The sequence below is a fragment of the Rhinatrema bivittatum genome, chromosome 2, assembly GCF_901001135.1.
Source record: "Rhinatrema bivittatum chromosome 2, aRhiBiv1.1, whole genome shotgun sequence".
Lineage (NCBI taxonomy): Eukaryota > Metazoa > Chordata > Amphibia > Gymnophiona > Rhinatrematidae > Rhinatrema > Rhinatrema bivittatum.
Window position 1 is genome coordinate 134,777,852 of NC_042616.1, and position 19,874 is coordinate 134,797,725.

At 49.2% G+C, this 19,874-nt stretch overlaps 1 protein-coding gene across 1 annotated transcript in view; it reads right to left on the minus strand.

The window, feature by feature from the left end:
• The window catches only part of LOC115084158 (highly reducing polyketide synthase PKS6-like), a 198,672-nt gene that overhangs the window by 147,560 nt on the left and 31,238 nt on the right, over nucleotides 1-19,874 (minus strand). The window contains exon 3 of the mRNA XM_029588643.1: nucleotides 17,752-17,905. Coding sequence (XP_029444503.1) covers nucleotides 17,752-17,905 — 154 coding nt within the window. The remainder of the gene's footprint in view (nucleotides 1-17,751; nucleotides 17,906-19,874) is intronic.

Below are 19,874 nucleotides of genomic sequence, written 5' to 3' on the forward strand. Positions count from 1 at the left end.
ATATGTACTCCCTGGAGGAAAGGAGGAGCAGGGGTGATATGATTCAGACTTTCAGATACTTGAAAAACTTTAATGATCCAAAGACAACGACAAGCCTTTTCCGTCAGAAAAAAATCAGCAGAACCAGAGGTCACGAGCTGAGGCTCCAGGGAGGAAGACTAAGAACCAATGTCAGGAAGTATTTCTTCACGGAAAGGGTGGTGGATGCCTGGAATGCCCTTCCGGAGGAAGTGGTGAAGTCTAAAACTGTGAAGGACTTCAAAGGGGTGTGGGATAAACACTGTGGATCCATCAAGTCTAGAGGGCGTAAATAAAGAGGAGGCAGCAAAACACTGCACGGAGCGTCAGTAGCCACAGAGGCATTCACGGAGCGGGATGCCAGTGGCCAGTGGTTGATTTTCCACCTTCACGGAGCGGAAGGATGGAGGGCTGCCATCTCCAAAAAAACAAAACAAAACAAAACAAACAAACAAACAAAAAAAAAACCAGGGGTGGGTAAGAGTATGGGGCAGGGGTGTGGCCTGCTTGTTACAGCGGTTGCTACCCCTAATTGAGCTGGATGTTCACTTGGATGCAGATACGGCGCTGCTCTCTACATCGGTGGTGGGGTGGAAGGGAATTAGGGCCTAAGGGTACTGGAAGCCAATAGTAACAGGTAGGAGAGAGAAAAAGGGGAAACAAAATGGATAAAGTGCGTAGCTTGCTGGGCAGACTGGCTGGGCCGTTTGGTCTTCTTCTGCCGTCATTTCTATGTTTCTATGTTTCTAATAATTGGCAATGAAGCTCCGGTAATAATTAGTAAAGCCAAGGGACCTTTATAATGTCCGCAGGCCTACTGGCTGGGGCCAGTCACAGATCCCCTGGACCTTATCTGGATCCATGGAGAAAACTTGATCGAATATGATGTACCCTAGGAAGGGTAAGCGATTCAGCTCAAAGAGGCACTTTTCTAACTTGGCATAAAGGTGGTTTTCTCTTAGATGTTGGAGGACAATCCGGACATGATCTCGATGGGATTCAAGATCTTTGGAAAAGATCAGGATGTCATCAAGATACACGGCTGTTGTGATGGAAGGAATCCGGAAGTGGACCCTTAGGCCGACTGCCCCGCGGGGACAGTCGGGAGGCAGAACTCCCACTGGGCAACTGGAGCTTCACCTGGAAACCCGCGGCTCCTCCAGAGGAGCTGTGAGAGCCCGGGTCGCTAGGACTTAGGAGTCTTCGCCCTGGATGTCCGAGGTCCCCCCAGGAGGAGCCCGAAGGGACCCGGACCGCTGGGACTTAGGCGAGGATGAAGAAACCCAGGAGTGAAGTACGGACCGGAGTCTAGGCAGGCGGCAGGCAAGCAAGAATCGGAGTCACGGACCGGGGTCAAGGCAGGCTGAAGACAAGCAGGAATCGGAGTCACGAACCGGGGTCAAGGCAGGCTGACGATAAGCAGGAATCGGAGTCACGAACCGGGGTCAAGGCAGGCTGAAGACAAGCAGGAATCGGAGTCACGAACCGGGGTCAAGGCAGGCTGAAGACAAGCAGGAATCGGAGTCAAGGCAAGCAGAAGTTCAATAAACCAGGCAGCAGGCAGAATCACGGTCAGACAGACGGAATCCAAGGACAGGCAGCAGGAATCAGGAACCAGGTTAGCAGCAAGGCAACTAGTACTTCAAAGAAGGAACCTCGTTGCAAGGCAATTCGAAAAGCCCCGGGTCCCGGTTTAAATCCCTTACCCGACGTCTGACATCACGGGGAGCGTGTCAGCACATCCGGGTGCTGACAGCAGAAAAACCCGCCCGTCGCGCGCGCGCGTTCCCCCAAAGGGGAGGAGTCCCTCGCGACGGCCGGCGGCGTTTCGCACGAGGAGGAACCAGGCCCATGCTGCCTGAACGAGCCCCGAGCCCGCGGACCGCGGCCTAGACCCGGGACCCGGAAGGAAGGTAAGGGCTCCGGCGCCCCCGTGGCGGCCGAGACCGCAACAGTACCCCCTCCCTTACGCCCTCTCCGCCGAGGACCGGGTTTCCCAGGATTGTCCAGATGGAACTGAGTTAGCAGAGACTTGTCCAAGATGTTCCGAGCTGGTTCCCATGAGTCCTCCTCGGGACCGCACCCCTCCCATGCCAGCAGGTACTCCCAGCGACGGGCGCGGAAGCGGACGTCCAGAACCTCCCGTACCTGATACGTATTCTCTCCTGAAGAAGAAGAAGAAAGTGCATCCGAGGAGGGGTGATGGAAGCGTGAAAAAACCACCGGTTTCAGCAAGGAAACGTGGAAAACGTTATGTATGCGAAGTGCAGAGGGAAGGCGAAGTCTGTAGGATACCGCTCCTATACGTTCCGCAACTTGAAAAGGGCCGCAGTAACGGGGGGCCAACTTGCGAGAACGATTAGGTAGGTGAATGTTCCGGGTGCTTAGCCACACCTTGGTGCCAGGCAGGAAGACTGGCGCTGGACGTCGGTGGCGATTAGCAAACTGCTGAGACTTTTTCGCTGCGATGGTTAGTCTGTGTTGAATTCCCCTCCAGAGACGATGCACTTGACGTGCTGTTGTTAATGCAGCTGGGGATGGAACGGAAACAGGAACTGGTATTGGGGGCCGCGGGTGGCGACCAAACACAATCTGAAAAGGCGTTTGTCCCGTGATGGCATGGGTGTGATTGTTGTAGGCGAACTCAGCCCAAGGCAGAAGAGAAACCCAGTTAGTCCCCTTCTCAGAGACAAAACTTCGGAGGAAAGTTTTAAGAGTACGATTTGTGCGCTCCATCTGACCATTGGTCTGGGGGTGGAAAGCCGTGGACAAATTCAGCTGTACCCCGAATTTCTTACAAAGGGCACGCCAGAAACGGGCCGTAAACTGTGGTCCTCTGTCGGATACGATACTCTGAGGTAGTCCATGAGCCCGGAAGATGTGCTGAGTAAACAAGAGCGCGAGTTCCGGTGCAGAGGGTAGTTTAGGCAGGGGCACTAAATGGATCATTTTAGAAAAACGGTCTACGGTTACCCAAATCACCGTATTACCTTCTGAGGGTGGCAGATCCACCACAAAGTCCGTGGCAATGTGGGACCACGGTTCCGCGGGAATAGGTAGCGGGTGCAGAAGGCCCCAGGACCGGCCATTCAAGGGTTTTTGCCGGGCGCATACTGGACACGAATCCACATATAACCGTACATCCTGACGAATTCGAGGCCACCAGTAATAGCGATTTAGTAGATCGAGTGTCCTTGCCCTGCCAGCATGACCTCCCGAAAGGGAATCGTGGGCCCAGACTAACACCTTTCTTCGGTCCCTGCGGGAAACCACAACTCGACCTAGAGTAGAAACTGTGGAACTGGCCACCTGGATCTTAGCCGGGTCAATGATGTGCTGGGGAAAATCTTCCTTTTCCTCCTGGATTTCATAACGGGAGAGTGCATCAGCCCGTACGTTCTTCGCGGCAGGTCGATATTTTAGTATGAAATCAAAACGGTTAAAGAAAAGAGACCAACGTGCTTGTCTGGGATTCAGTCGTTGGGCCTGGTTTAAGAACTCCAGGTTCCGATGATCAGTATAAATCGTGACCCGATGGAGAGAGCCCTCCAACCACTGTCTCCACTCTTCCAGCGCAAGTTTGACGGCTAGCAACTCCTTATCCCCTATGCCGTAGTTACACTCAGCTGAAGTGAACTTTTTGGAGAAATAGGAGCAGGGCAGGAGATGTCCGGAAGTAGAAACTTGCGAGAGGACCGCTCCCACCGCAATATTCGAAGCGTCTACTTCGACAAAGAATGGCCGAGTGGGATCCGGGTGGCGTAGACAAGTATCCCGGAGAAACGCCTTCTTCAACTGTTCAAAAGCCTCGCAAGCTTCTTCAGGCCAAAGACGGGTGTTAGCCCCCTTCCGAGTTAAAGCGGTTAAAGGTGCCACCAAACGAGAGTACTGGGGAATAAAGTGTCTATAGAAGTTAGCAAATCCCAAAAAACACTGCAACGCCTTAAGCCCCTCAGGGCGGGGCCACTTCCTGATGGCGGACACCTTACTGGGGTCCATTCGGAAACCGGTAGAGGACACTATATACCCTAAGAAGGGTAACGACTCTCGCTCAAAGAGACATTTTTCAAACTTTGCATACAGATGATGGTCCCGTAGGATCTGGAGTACTTGTCTCACATGTTGCCGATGGGAGGTAAGGTCTGGGGAATGTATGAGCACGTCGTCCAAATAGACAATTACACAGGAGTGCAATAACTCTCGTAGAATCTCGTTCATTAAGTGCTGGAATATGGCAGGGGCATTACACAGCCCAAACGGCATTACTAAGTATTCGTAATGGCCGTCCCGGGTGTTGAACGCCGTCTTCCATTCATCCCCGGGACGGATTCGGACCAAGTTGTACGCACCGCGAAGATCCAATTTGGTGAAAACTTGAGCCCCTTGGAGTCTGTCCAACAACTCTGGGATAAGAGGCAGCGGGTAGCGGTTCTTCTTGGTGATAGCGTTGAGCCCACGGTAATCTATGCAAGGCCGCAAGGCTCCGTCCTTCTTTGCAACAAAAAAGAAACCAGCTCCTGCGGGAGACTTTGAAGGGCGGATGAAGCCCTTAGCCAGATTTTCGGTAATGTATTCTGACATAGCCCGGGTCTCAGGCTGAGACAAAGGGTATACCCGTCCCCGAGGGGGAGTAGAACCCGGGAGCAGTTCAATTGCACAGTCAAAAGGTCGGTGTTGTGGTAACAGTTCCGCTTTTTCTTTGGAAAAGACATCCATAAAATCTGCGTACGGGGCCGGTAACTCCGGCTCAATGAGTGCCAACGGAATCCGTTGGACTTTCTTTGCTCGGAGACAGGACTGGAAACAGTCGGGACTCCACTGAGTGATCTGGAAGTCCTTCCAACGAATTACAGGAGAGTGCTTTTGGAGCCAGGGTAGACCAAGGACCACCGGATGTACAGCTTTCTCCAGAATCAAAAATGAAATTTCTTCGGTGTGCAATAACCCCGTCCGCAGAATCTGCGGAAAGGTCTCTGTGGAAATGCACCCAGACAGAGGAGTACCCTGAATAGACTTTACCCTCAAGGCAGGAGTCCTAGTTCGTGTAGGAAGAGACAACTGTTGCACGAGTTCCTTTGTAATGAAGTTGCCTCCAGCCCCGGAGTCGACCAAGGCTTGCGTGAGAAAAGAACCACCAGGATATTCCAAAGTTACCGGTATGGTACATTGAGGAGCGGCGCTAAGGCAGCCTAGGGGACACTCCTCCCTTACCTCTAGGCGCGGGAGTTTTCCGCTCGTTCCTTGCATTGCGCAAGGTAGTGACCCTTACCGCCACAGTACAGACACAGCCTCAGGTTGCGGCGACGCTGCCTTTCCTCGGGCGACAAAGAAGAGCGACCCAATTGCATAGGCTCCTCTGAAGAAATTGCTGAAGAGGCAGTATTACCTCGAGAGCCCGAATTCAGGGTCTTAGGTGCCACAGATGTCAGGCGTCGAAAAGGGCGATCCTCTTTCGCCCTCTGCTGTAAACGCCGATCAATTCGGCCCGCCAGGTCAATAAGGGAGTTGAGGTTCTCTGGCAGATCGCGAGCCGCTAGCTCGTCCTTAATACGGCCCGCTAAGCCCTCCAGAAAAACGCCCCGTAGAGCTTCATCTTGCCAGCCTACCTCCTGGGCGAGCGTGCGGAAATCCAATGCGTAGTCCACAAGAGACCGTGTTCCTTGCCGAAGCTGGAGCAACTCCGAAGTAGCGGAAGCTTGTCGTGCTGGCTCATCAAAAGCCGCTTTAAACTCTTCCACAAAACGGTTCAAATCTCCCAGGGCCGGATCACTATTCTCCCACATGGGAGAAGCCCAGTTCAAGGCCCGTCCGTCCAAAAGGGAGAAAATGTACGCCACCTTGGCGCCGTCAGTAGGGAACTGGTTAGGCAATAGTGCAAAGCGCACGTAACATTGGTTTAAAAACCCTCGGCACGCCTTGGCATCCCCGGAGTAGCGAGATGGGGCTGGAAGCTGCGTAGGAGACTGGAGGGTTACCAGCGGTACAGGAGCGGGTACTGGTACCTGTACAGGTGCGGGCGGCTCGACATCCATGCGAGCCGCCAACCGTTCTACTGTTGCGGCCAGAGAGTCCAAGACTTGTTGTTGCTGAACTAAGCGCTGGGCCAAACCCGGAATGGCCTGTAGCCCGGCGAGGTCTGCCGGATCCATGGCCTTGCAAACTGTTGTGATGGAAGGAATCCGGAAGTGGACCCTTAGGCCGACTGCCCCGCGGGGACAGTCGGGAGGCAGAACTCCCACTGGGCAACTGGAGCTTCACCTGGAAACCCGCGGCTCCTCCAGAGGAGCTGTGAGAGCCCGGGTCGCTAGGACTTAGGAGTCTTCGCCCTGGAAGTCCGAGGTCCCCCCAGGAGGAGCCCGTAGGGACCCGGACCGCTGGGACTTAGGCGAGGATGAAGAAACCCAGGAGTGAAGTACGGACCGGAGTCTAGGCAGGCGGCAGGCAAGCAAGAATCGGAGTCACGGATCGGGGTCAAGGCAGGCTGAAGACAAGCAGGAATCGGAGTCACGAACCGGGGTCAAGGCAGGCTGACGATAAGCAGGAATCGGAGTCAAGGCAAGCAGAAGTTCAATAAACCAGGCAGCAGGCAGAATCACGGTCAGACAGACGGAATCCAAGGACAGGCAGCAGGAATCAGGAACCGGGTTAGCAAGGCAACTAGTACTTCAAAGAAGGAACCTCGTTGCAAGGCAATTCGAAAAGCCCCGGGTCCCGGTTTAAATCCCTTACCCGGCGTCTGACATCACGGGGGGCGTGTCAGCACATCCGGGTGCTGACAGCAGAAAAACCCGCCCGTCGCGCGCGCGCGTTCCCTCGAAGGGGAGGAGTCCCTCGCGACGGCCTGCGGTGTTTCGCACGAGGAGGAACCAGGCCCATGCTGCCCGAACGAGCCCCGAGCCCGCGGACCGCGGCCTAGACCCGGGACCCGGAAGGAAGGTAAGGGCTCGGACGCCCCCGTGGCGGCCGAGACCGCAACACACGACTTCGAAGGATTATAAGAGGTCTCAGAGTATTTAGTTCATAAGGCATTGAAAGACCACTGGGGCATTGCATAGCTCAAAGGGCATCACGATATATTCATGTAACCATCCCTCGTGTTGAATGCGGTTTTCCAGATGTCTTCAGGTCAGATGCGTACCAGATTGTAAGCACCCCTGAGATCCAACTTGGTGAAGATCCCTGCCCCTTTAAGTTGGTCAAACAGTTAGCTGATAAGGGGAAAGGGATATTGATTTTTGCGGGTTTTAGCATTGAGCCCCCTGTAATTGATACAAGGGCGTAAACCACCATCTTTTTTCTTGATGAAGAAAAAACCTGCTCCGGCAGGCGAATCAGAGGGACGAAACAACCCTTTCTCTAGGTTCTCTTTGATATACTCAGACATGGCTAGGGTTTCTGGGTGAGACAATGGATATGTTCTGCCCTTGGGAGGCATGGTACCAGGCAGACGTTCTATGGGACAATTGAACTTGCATAACGGAGGCAAGGTATCCACCTTCTGCTTCGAGAAGATTTCTTCGAAGTCTGCATACTGAGTAGGCAACCCAGCTAGCATGGTAGAGTTTAGAACAGAGACTGCAGGAGATACTTGATGCAGACATGTCTTCTGGCATTTGGAGCCCTACTGCACCAACTGCAGGGAATGCCAATCGAACTGGGGTTCGTGGGCCTGGAGCCAGGGCAGCCCCAGGATGACTGGGTGAGTGGAACATTTTAACATGTTGAAGGACATCTCCTCCTTGTGGAGAGTGCCCACAGTAAGACGGACTGCCACTGTTCAATGGGTTATGAGTCCTGGAAAATGTTCTCCTTGAATGAAGGCAATACGGAGACACACATCCAGTGGCTGAAGAGGAATGTTCAAGTGTTTGACAATGTACTCCATGATGAAGCTGCCACTTGCTCCTGTGTCGACAAGTGCAGTGGTGGCGAAGGAGTGGGCCTCGATGCCCATAGAGACAGGAAGCAGGAGTTCGGGGCCAGTGACAGTAGCGCCTAAGCTTGGGACCCTCCGCTGGCCTCAGGCATTGCAGTTTTCCGGACACACCGGACACGACTGCCGAAGATGTCCAGGAGTGCCATAGTAAAGACAAAGACCCTCCTTCCTCCGACAGAGATGTTCAGTTGGAGATAGTCGCCCACGGTTCACCTCCATAGCTTCCACCACAGAAGAGGACGGTGGTGCTGGAGTCTTTGAGGACTTAGGACATGTGTGGGATGTGATGTAGGAGAATGGGAAGCCTTTACTTCTAGGCGCCTCTGCCGGAGATGATGGTCGATCTTCACGGTGAGGGACATCAAGTCCTCTAGAGACGTGGGAGTCTCATGGATGGAAAGTTCATCTTTGAGAGTGCTGGAAAGTCCAGCTAGGAAAATGGCTTGCAGACAATCTTCTTCTCACCCGAGCTCAGTAGCCAGGGTCCGGAAATCCACTGTATACTCAGAGACGAAGATGGAGCAGATCATGGCTGGATACAGCTTGACAGCCTGGGTCTCCGAAGGTCTGCTTGAAGAGAGCAACAAAGTCAGATAACTGGGAAAGTATGGGATCAACGCGTTCCCATAAGGGAGAGGCCCATGCCAGAGCCTTCTCTTCCAGACGGGAAAGGATGAAGGTCACTTTAGTGGTTTCCTTCAGGAACAAAGAGGGTTGCAGTGCAAATTGCATGAAGCACAGATTGAGGAAGTGTTATGATTTAGTGATGTTTGGGTGGATTTTTGGGTACTGTGGCAGATGACCATGCCCATGGGGAGGAGCCCCGTGGGGAGCCACAGTACTGGGCTAGACTGAGGACACACAAACACAGAATTAGATCTTTTATTGTACAGCTGATGTATACCACCAGAAGTGGCAGTAGTAGGGTGATCCAGAGGTATCAGTCCAGGGACCCTAGGCAGAGGGAACCCATCTCACCAAATTGGTATAGGGAGATCCAGGTATAGGTTTCCCAGTCCAGCAAAGCTGTAGATAAGACAGATTGAGAATTAGATTACTCACTAGATGGTAGCTGTAAGGTTGGCGGTTTACACCAGGCTGAGGTAGATGGTTACAGGCACCAAGGCAGGGAGAGCAGGCCCTCGAGGAGCAAGTACCTGATCCCAGTAAAGCATCTGAAAGGAAAGCAGAGAGCCCCCGAGGAGCGGGTACCCAGGTTAGAGAATACCCCAAAGGGCAGAGAGAGCTTCCAGCAGCAGCACGGAAGCGGCACAGTAGCTTAGACCGGACAAGTCCAATCCTTGCTAACTCAATGAGCTAGCAAATAAGCGTAGGCTAAATACCCGGATGGCGTGACGTCAGTCGAGGGGGATGCCCCCGAGGTTCGCGCCATAGCTGGAAGAAAGATGTGGGTAGCGTGCACCCTAGGAGACCTTTGGGAGAAACATGGCGGGAGGCAACATAGCCGTTCCAGGGACGCCGGAGAGAGCGGCTTGCAGATGCGGTGGTGGCCATCTTCCCAAGGCTAGCGGGGAGAGCAGAGAAAAAAGGTGAGGCACAAGGGTCGAAGCTGTCTGAGACTGACAGACGCAACAGTACCCCCCTTCAAAGGACCTCCTGCAGACCTCCTACCTGGTCTTGGTTTCTGAGGATGCATTCTGTGGAATTGCTAAAGCATTTCTTTATCCATATTTGCCAAAGGTTCCCAAGAGTTTTCTTCAGGTCCATAACCCTCCCATGACAGGAGGTATTCCCATAATCTGTCTCTCTTTCTGACATCAAGGATAGGGTCCAATTAGATTCATCTGTCGAAAGAGACTCAATTCTGAAGTTGTTCTTTCGGAACCAAGATCAAAAATTTTATGGCTACCCGGTTAAAATTTTCCCTGACCTCACCAAGATAACACAGTTAAGAAGGAAAAAGTTCCTGGAAATGCGGGGGGAGGTTTTGGCAAGAGGGGCAAAATTTTTGCTCCGGTTTCCTTGTCAGTGTTTAATTCTATATAAAGATTCCAGGTATAAATTTAAAGAACCGGATCAGTTACGTATGTACCTTAATTCTCATTCCAGTTAGCTTCAGGAGGAAGTAGGTATTTGGATATATGCTTAGGTTAACTCAGAAGCAATGTTGTATAATAATGTGTAGATTTCCTTTGATTCTGCTCTTTATTCAAAATTGTCTCCCCCATTTATTATAATGATGGGCTAAATAGAAGGGATGTTTTCTCATCTAATTTTTTCTTTGTTAAAAAAAATGGTATTACTTTTCCCTTACTATTGTGAATGCTAACAGTATGTCTGTAAAAAGTGTGAAAATTCGATAAAAAAAAACAAAACAAAAAGGATAGGGTCTACCTTGTATTCGATGTCTTCTTCTGCATCAATAGGTGTAGGTTCATGTGCCTTGGTTCAGAACTCACTAAGGACTAATGGTTTCAATAGTGAGACATGGAACGCATTATGAATCTTCAATGCTGGTGGAAGTTTCAGACTGTACATAAGAGTACCTAGTCGTCAGAGAATGGGAAAGGGTCTGATGAAGCGTGGAGCAAAACGAACTGATGGTAGCTTGAGTCTTAGATGTTTTGTAGACAGCCAGACTTTGTCACCAGGCTGGAATTCTGGAGCCTTGTCATGATGAGCATCATAGCCTTTCTTTGCTCGCTGTCCTGCTTTACGAAGCATCTCTTTACTTTTAGTCCATAGTTGTTGAATATCTTTGGCAGTAGATTGAGCTGCCGGGGATGACACTGAAAGTGGAAGTGGTAAGGGTGGTGATGGTAGTCGTCCGTAGACCACTTCAAATGGTGTTGATCCAGTAGATGTTGCTGTATGAGAATTGATGGCGAATTCAGCCCAGGGCATCAGTTCAGCCCAATCATTTTGACAAGTACCCACATAAGCACGAATGAACAGCTTGAGTGTCCTATTCATTCTCTCCATTTGCCCATTAGACTGAGGATGGTATGCAGAGCTGAAGACGAGAGAGATATCAAACTTCTTGCACAATGCCTTGGGCTCCTCTATCAGAGACAATGTGCTTTGGCATGCTGTGTAGGAGAAAGATATGAGTGATGAAAAGCTTTGCAAGCTCCATGGCTGAGGGCAAGCCAGGGAGAGCCACGAAGTGAGCCATTTTCAAGAAATGATCCACTGTTACCCAGATGGTGTTGTTTCCTCCTGAAAGTGGTAAGTCTACCACAAAGTCTGTAGCAATGTGAGTCCAGGGCTCATCTGGCACTGGCAAGGGTTGGAGTAGGCCCCAAGGACGACCAGGCGGCGGTTACTGTCTGGCACAATTGGAACAAGAAGCAATGTAGGAGAACATGTCTTCCTTCATGGTGGGCCACCAGTAGTACTTCTGTAGTTTTGACAGAATTCTGCATTGACCAGGGTATCCAGCCAGTTTAGAGTCGTGAGCCCATGCTAACAGCTTTTTTCTTAGGTTCTTGGGTACAACGGTCTTACCTGCAGGTACTGGGTGAGTAGCATATGATAACTCTTTTCAGGTCGATGATATGTTGGGATTCATCATGTACGTCCTCAGAGAGAAATGAGCGAGATAGGCATCTACTCTGACGTTCTTATCTTCAGGGCAATATTTCAGCACAAAGTCAAATCTGTTGAAGAACAGGGACCATCTCACCTGCCTATAGTTTAGGTGCTGAGCGTGGCGGAGGTACTCCAGATTTTTGTGATCCGTGAAGACTGTGATCTGATGTTGTGCCCCTTCAAGCCGGGGTGCCACTCCTCGAATGCCATCTTCATCGCCTATGCCGTAGTTCTTCTCTGCTGGTTAGAAGCATCGGGAGAAAAAAAAGAACATGGGTGTAAGGTCTTTCAGTCACAGGTCTGGCTTAGCACAGCCCCTACGCCTATGTCTGAGGCATCGATCTCAACAATGAAGGGCCGAGTCGGATCCGGATGTCAAAGGCATGGCTTGCTCGAGAAGGTGTCTTTCAGTTTCTGGAATGCTGTTACTGCCTCTGTAGACCAATTGGCGACATTGCCACCTTTCTTAGTCATAGTTGTAAGCGGGACTGTTAGTGAGGAGTAGTTCTTGATGAATGTTCTATAGTAGTTGGTAAATCCCAGAAATCATCTAAGAGCCTTTAGACCTGTGGGTTGTGTCCATTTCTTAATGATCTCCAGCTTCTGTGGGTCCATCTGGAAACCTTGGTTGGAAACAATATACCCTAAGAAAGGCACTGATTCCTTGTGAAACTTGCACTTAGACAACTTGGCGTATAGCCGATTCTCGCTGAGTCTTTGCAGCACTCTTTTGACATCTTCCAGATGAGTGTTCATGTCCTGGGAAAATATCAATATGTCATCTAAGTACACAATGACACATTTGTAGAGTAGATAACACAGAATGTTATTCATCATGTTCTGGAAGACAGCCGGGGCTTTGCACATGCCAAAGGGCATCATAGGATATTCAAAGTGCCCATCCCGGGTATTGAAGGCTGTCTTCCATTCATTGCCAGAGCGAATGCAAACTAGGTTATAGGCTCCCTTGAGATCAAGCTTGGAGAATATCTTGGCTCCCTGTAGTCTATCAAATAGCTCTGAGATGAGTGGTAAGGGATAACGGTCTTTCACAGTGATCTCGTTTAGACCTCTGTAGTCAATACATGGATGCAACGTTCCGTCCTTCTTCTCCACAAAGAAGAAGCCTGCGCAGGCAGGAGACTTGGAGGGTCTTATGAAGCATTTCTGAATGTTCTCCCGTATGTATTCAGACATGGCTTTATTTTCTACCACGGAAAGAGGGTAAACCCTTCCTTTGGGTGGTTCAGTGTTAGGCAACAAATTGATGGTGCAGTCGTAAGATCTGAGTGGTGGTAGTACGTCTATGGCTTCTTTGGAAAATACATCTTGGAAAGATGCATATTGAGGCAGCAACCCAGGCAATAATGGGGTAGTTGGCATGTAGGATATAGGAGAGAACTCCATCAGACATTTACCATGGCAATCTGGACCCCAACATGAAAGCTCCAGAGTAGCCCAATTGAATTGAGGCATATGCTGCTGCAGCCACGGTAGCCCCAGTACTATAGGGTGCATGGCCTTCTCTAATACAAAGAAGGAGATAGTTTCAGAATGGAGAGCACTGGTCCGTAAACACAAGGGTTCAGTGAGCTCAGTCACTTCACCCTGTAAGGGCTCCCCATGAATTGAAGATAGGAGTAGCGGAGACGTCATAGTGGTGGTGGGAATCCACAAGTGCTCCACTAATCGTTGCAAAATGAAATTGCCTCCTGCCCCTGAGTCCACTAGGGCAAGAGTCTGATATTCTAAGAGTCCACAGATCAAGGATACAGGAAGAGAGAGTGGAGGAGAGGGTGCAGTTAGAACTAATAAGAGTCCTCCAACAGGACTTAGGTCTGCCAGTTTCCCGGACATATAGGGCATGTTTGTACAACATGACCAGCTTGTCCACAATACATGCATAGTCCCAACTTCTTCCATGTTCTTCTCTCCTTTGACGTCAGGTGACTGCAGAGACCAGACGGAGCGTGTGCGCGTGCATAGCGGCGTTTCCAATGCCACTGAGGATGACGAAATTCGGCGTGACGCCTGGCGCACAGTGGAAGGCCCGGCGACCGCCGCTGCGGGATGCCGATGCCTGAAGGAGCTTGCAGCTGCCACTTGGGAGGTTGACCCGTGACCTGCAGAGAAGTTAGTGAGGTAAGCAAGCCCGTGTGCGGGCTGGGCGCGTATGGGGAGCATAACACCAACCCCCGGCTCCTATATTTTTTCATGAAGAGATGGCAGGTACTTTGGGAAGGAGGTGGCAGGCTTAGCCCATCAGGCTGATCCTTTGAAGCTTGGGTGGGAGGGAGGTGGGAGACTGGTTAGAGCCTGTAGGCTCACAATCTATGGGTTTTTTTTTTAATACTGTGGCACTTAATCGGTTATATTCTTTTACATATAGCCGGTTGTAGTATGATGGAAATTTTCATCATTATTTACTATTGGAAAAATTTGTATGGATTGTTATTCTGTTGAGATGATTTTATGGTCTTATGCAATAAACAGAATTTTCATAAATATAGCTGGTTAAATCTAAAGTTATCTGGGTAACCATTGTGGCGACCCCCTGATCGGCCACTAGATGGCCCTACATCCCTACCAATGTCATCTAGTTAGAAGGGAATATCACTTGACAGTACTGATGCTGATGCTGTCTATAGTCGATGGACCTTTGACTATAAGAGGGGGCTAGGAAAGTGATAGGTATGGATTTTGAGTTGGCTTTTGAGGTGTGGGTAGCTCCTGGTGTGTTTTCTTTGAGAGTGAGGCCTCTTCCCCTCACTGTTCTATATTTTTTAGAGGCCATTCATTCCTAGGTACTCTCACTGTCTGGAGGGGGTGTGAGCGGAGTCTATCCCGCTTGTGGCCCAGAGAAGTAGAGGAGTAGAGACTTGGTGGGCCGTGAGCGGCGCCCATCCTGCTCACAGCCCAGAGAAGCACAGAATCAGCTGGCTGCGAACAGTACCCATCCTGCTCACGGCTGAGAAAAGCAGTCACTCGGCAGGCCACGAGCAGCATCTCAGTGAATGAGGTCAGGATGGGGCTGGGGCTGGGACTGGGGGAGGAGGGAAGGGGTTAGGCTCAAGGCAGAAGGTTCACCTAGAGCACCTAACACCCTTGTACCGGCTCTGCTTGGATTTACTATAGTGTATTCATGGATTTTTAGTTCTAATTTTCTCAAGGAAATCAATGGCATAATTAGAACCCCAAGTCCATGCAAGCAAATAGTACAGCCAGGACTGAATTAACATATTCTTTTTGACAAAGACAATGGTGACAGTCCTAGTCTTAAGACCTATATTTTATTTACTGCTCTATTGTGTAGCCCAATAGCTTACAGCATCCCTCTTTACAATCTGAATTCTACCTTCTATGCCTCCCTCTCTCCAGATTAGGCGTATGAGTTTTAAGAAGAGCATAAGAACATAAGAAAATGCCATACTGGGTCAGACCAAGGGTCCATCAAGCCCAGCATCCTGTTTCCAACAGTGGCCAATCCAGGCCATAAGAACCTGGCAAGTACCCAAAAACTAAGTCTATTCCATGTTACCTGCTAATGGCAGTGGCTATTCTTTAAGTGAACTTAATAGCAGGTAATGGACTTCTCCTCCAAGAACTTATCCAATCCTTTTTTAAACACAGCTATACTAACTGCACTAACCACATCCTCTGGCAACAAATTCCAGAGTTTAATTGTGCGTTGAGTAAAAAAGAACTTTCTCCGATTAGTTTTAAATGTGCCCCATGCTAACTTCATGGAGTGCCCCCTAGTCTTTCTACTATCCGAAAGAGTAAATAACCGATTCACATCTACCCGTTCTAGACCTCTCATGATTTTAAACACCTTTATCATATCCCCCCTCAGTCGTCTCTTCTCCAAGCTGAAAAGTCTTAACCTCTTTAGTCTTTCCTCATAGGAGAGTTGTTCCATTCCCCTTATCATTTTGGTAGCCCTTCTCTGTACCTTCTCCATCGCAATTATATTTTTTTTGAGATGCGGCGACCAAAATTGTACACAGTATTCAAGGTACGGTCTCACCATGGAGCGATACAGAGGCATTATGACATTTTCCGTTTTATTCACCATTCCCTTTCTAATAATTCCCAACATTCTGTTTGCTTTTTTGACTGCCGCAGCACACTGAACCGACGATTTCAATGGGTCATCCACTATGACACCTAGATCTCTTTCTTGGGTTGTAGCACCTAATACGGAACCCAACATTGTGTAATTATAGCATGGATTATTTTTCCCTATATGCATCACCTTGCACTTATCCACATTAAATTTCATCTGCCATTTGGATGCCCAATTTTCCAGTCTCACAAGGTCTTCCTGCAATTTATCACAATCCGCTTGTGATTTAACTACTCTGAACAATATTGTGTCATCTGCAAATTTGATTATCTCACTCGTCGTATTTCTTTCCAGATCTTTTATAAATATATTGAAAAGTAAGGGTCCCAATACAGATCCCTGAGGCACTCCACTGTCCAATCCCTTCCACTTAGAAAATTGTCCATTTAATCCGACTCTCTGTTAACTGTCTCACCCTTGTGCCTGCTGAATTGATTGTTTTGATCTACAAAACAATACATGTATTTATTATCTATTTCTAAGATCATTCTTAGTACATATGAATATTATCAGTACTCTTCTCTTCAATACATCCAAATACTATGTCATAATATCTTACAGATAAAATTTCATTTCCTCTTGAAACTGTCCAGAAAAATTATTTGTCAACAAGTATGATCTCATTAAAGCCTGACTGGGATTACGAAAACAATAACATGGTAAACATGGTAAATGATGGCAGAAAAAAACAAACAGGCCGATACAGTACAGTGCACACTGATGGAGCGCACTGTTAACCTGCCCTTGGATGCGCGTTTTCCCTTACCCCTTATTTAGTAAGGGGCGGAAAACGCGTGTCCAACCCGCGGCACCTAATAGCGCCCTCAACATGCAAATGCATGTTGATGGCCCTATTAGGTATGCCCGCGCGATACAGAAAGTAAAATGTGCAGCCCAAGCCGCACATTTTACTTTAAGAAATTAGCGCCTACCCAAAGGTAGGCGCTAGTTTCTGCTGGAATCGGGAAAGTGCACAGAAAAGCAGTAAAAACTGCTTTTCTGTGCACCCTCTGACTTAATATCATGGCGATATTAAGTCGGAGGTCCCGAAGGGTAAAAAAAGTTAAAAAAAAAAAGAAAAAAAATATTTAAAATGGGCCGGTGGCTGTCGGGCCGAAAACCGGGCTCTCAATTTTGCCGGCGTCTGGTTTCCGAGCCCGTGGCTGTCAGCGGGCTCGAGAACCGACGCTGGCAAAATTGAGCATCGGTTGTCAAACCCGCTGACAGCCGCCGCTCTGGGTCAAAAGAAGGCGCTAGGGACACACTAGTGTCCCTAGTGCCTCCTTTTGCCCGTTTCTACTGCACCACCTAATTTAAATACAGAATTGTGCGCACAGCGAGTGGCCTGTGCGCGCGCTGGGAGAGCAGGCGTTCATCTGCTCTCCCGCGGACTTTACTGAATCGGCCCGAAAATTGGCCCATCCCATCTGCTCAGTTGTGATTCTAACTCATTGGGTAGGTGAGCAAACAAATTCCCATACTCAGATTGGCACATCTCTCAGCAGGGCCGCCATCAGGGCAGTATTCTTGGGCCTGCAGTATGGGGCCCCAGGATCTACTGCCACATATGGGGGCCCGCAGCCGCCAGGCGGCAGGTGCGCTTGGGGGATGTATTAGTTCATGGCAAAGAGGCCCACTGAGGCTCTCTCCGACAGTCTGTCGCCCAGGGGCCTACTGAAACCTGGAGCCGGCCCTGGGTGCGGGCCCCAGAGAAGGGAGAGAATCAATGCTATGCGTGTCTTTTAGACACACATAGCATTGATTTACAGAGCACCGCAGACAGAGACTCGTCCGCGCGCTCTGTCCTGCCAGCGTTCACTGTCTGACGCGGCTGTGACGTCACCGCCGCGTCAGACAGTATGCGCCGCGTCAGACAGATACTGTGCATTTATCTAAGTGATTTGAGTTTGTTGACTTGTTTTATTTTTTTACACCTATGGTGGAGTTTACACATAGGTATAAACATTGTTGCATATACTTTATCCACTGAATGCTTGTGGCCCAGACATTTTGGCTGTATGGGGCCTCAAAATTCCTGATGGCGGCCCTGTCTCTCAGTCACCATGTCATTTACCTGAACTTTTAAACCTTTTCCAGCCACTGTCCTGGATAAACTCACCCATCAATGAGTGCAGCTCTCTTGGTGCGTATTTTTCCAGGTTTGTTGTCATCTGCATCATACCAGTCTTGAAGATCAAACCTTTCTACTGGTATCTCTATAGTACAGTTTCTGCCTTCAACAAGCACATTCCAGAAATTGTCAATTCCTTCTCCTGTTGAAAGATTATATACACTGTGCATAAGTTACTAACAAATATACAAAGACTATATATATTATACTTATGTAATTTTTTTCCCCATGTTATTATGTTCTCATTTTTAGGCTTCTCTAGAATGTGATTTTTAGAATATTTTTTATGTCTTTTCTAGATACACTGATTGGATCTTAGATGTTCAAGAAATCGGTAGTGTCTGCAATAGGATGAAACTTACAGTGCTGCAGGCGACAGGAGATTCAGCACTTTAATTCCCATCCCAGAGCACTATGGAATTTAAAATCCTGAGGATATCCATTAAGAGATAAGAGCTCAAACACCAGATTGCTTTGGAATGACAATTAAACAAGAGCAGGAGTAGATCAGCTAGTCCCTAGTCTCTGTCCAAATGTATAGTCAAATGACCATTGACAAAAGGAATCAGAGAACAATAGATGTAAATTTGCAGAATAAAATTTGTTCTGTGTTATTCTTTTTAAGCTTGTTAAGATGCAGTAAAGCCTTGAGTGAACTGAAGCCTTGCAGAGATTTTTAGTGTTATCGCTTGATAATCAACTGCATAAGCCTTTTTTACTGCTACTTTTGGAAGATCTGATAATGTGAGTCTCACATACTGCCTACTCAGTTTTTATTGTGATAAGGCACAAGCACTGTATGCACCAGCATTCTCAGTATCACTTTTTTTCATAGTAATGGAGCTGGGCTACAGGCCTGCTAAACCACTGTATCCACCTGTGCTAGGCTGAGCAACTCATAGGAGAGAATTTCATTTTAGTAATAATACAGGCAGTAGTTAGACAGGGGTCAGAAGATATTACTACTATTACTACTTATTTTTATGCTGCTACTGGTATAAGCAGTGCATTCAATTAAAGAATGAGCTCCTGAGTAGAATAGCTGGGATCTGTCAGGTTTTACCCATAAACTCCTGGTTTTCTCTAAACTTGCCAAGGCTCCAGAAGAATGCCGGAAATATCTAGGTGTCAGTAGTGAAGCAGAGGAAACAGAGGAGGTGAATTGCTGTGCTCTCTGTCATGCAATGTGTCAGGCAGAAGCTACTGGAATTGCTGGATGTGGGTGGCAATAGCAAAGTCAGCAGAGTGTAGGCTCATTGCCGTGCTTTCAGTTGTGCTGTCTGCTGCAAGCTGAGCACATGGCCAAGTGATGGAACCATCAGGGAAACACATCAGTGTGAGGACTGAGGAGCCATACAGGCGCACAATTGGCTTTTCTCTCTCTCTGTGGAGCAGTAGAGGACTAGTGGAGAGTAGGGATGTGCAGCCAAAACGTTTTCGTTGCATTTGTGATACATATTCGTGGATGGTCGATTCCGTTTCATGCGGAAGTATGGAGAATTTCATACTTTGTCGATCTGTCAATACGTTTCCCGGTTCCCATTAAAGTCAACGGGGAAAGGATTTCCTAAATAAAAATTTAAACCCCCCACCCTCCTGACCTCTCCAAGACTTACCAAAACTCCCTGGTGGTCCAGCGGGGAGTCCCTGCACTCGTTTGCTGGTTCATTATGGCGCCGATAGCCTGTGTCACAGGGGCTACCGGTGCCATTGGTCAGCCCCTGTCACATGGTCACCGGCACCATCTTGTGCTCCTGTCATGTGACAGGGGCTGACCAATGGCACCAGTAGCCCCTGTGACATAGTATGGGCAAAGGGTATCGGCGCCATTTTGAGTCCTGGCATCGGAAGGCCGGCGTGCAGAAGGTTGCTCCGGGACCCCCGTTGGACCCACAGGGACTTTTGGCCAGCTTGGGGGGGCCTCCTGACCCCCACAAGACTTGCCAAAAGTCCAGCGGGGGTCCGGGAGCGACCTCCTGCACGCAGGCCGTCCGATGCCAATACTCAAAATGGCGCCGATCGCCTTTGCCCTCACTATGTCACACATAGTGAGGGCAAAGGCGATCGGCGCCATTTTGAGACTCAAAATCGCCGTCCGATGCCAATACTCA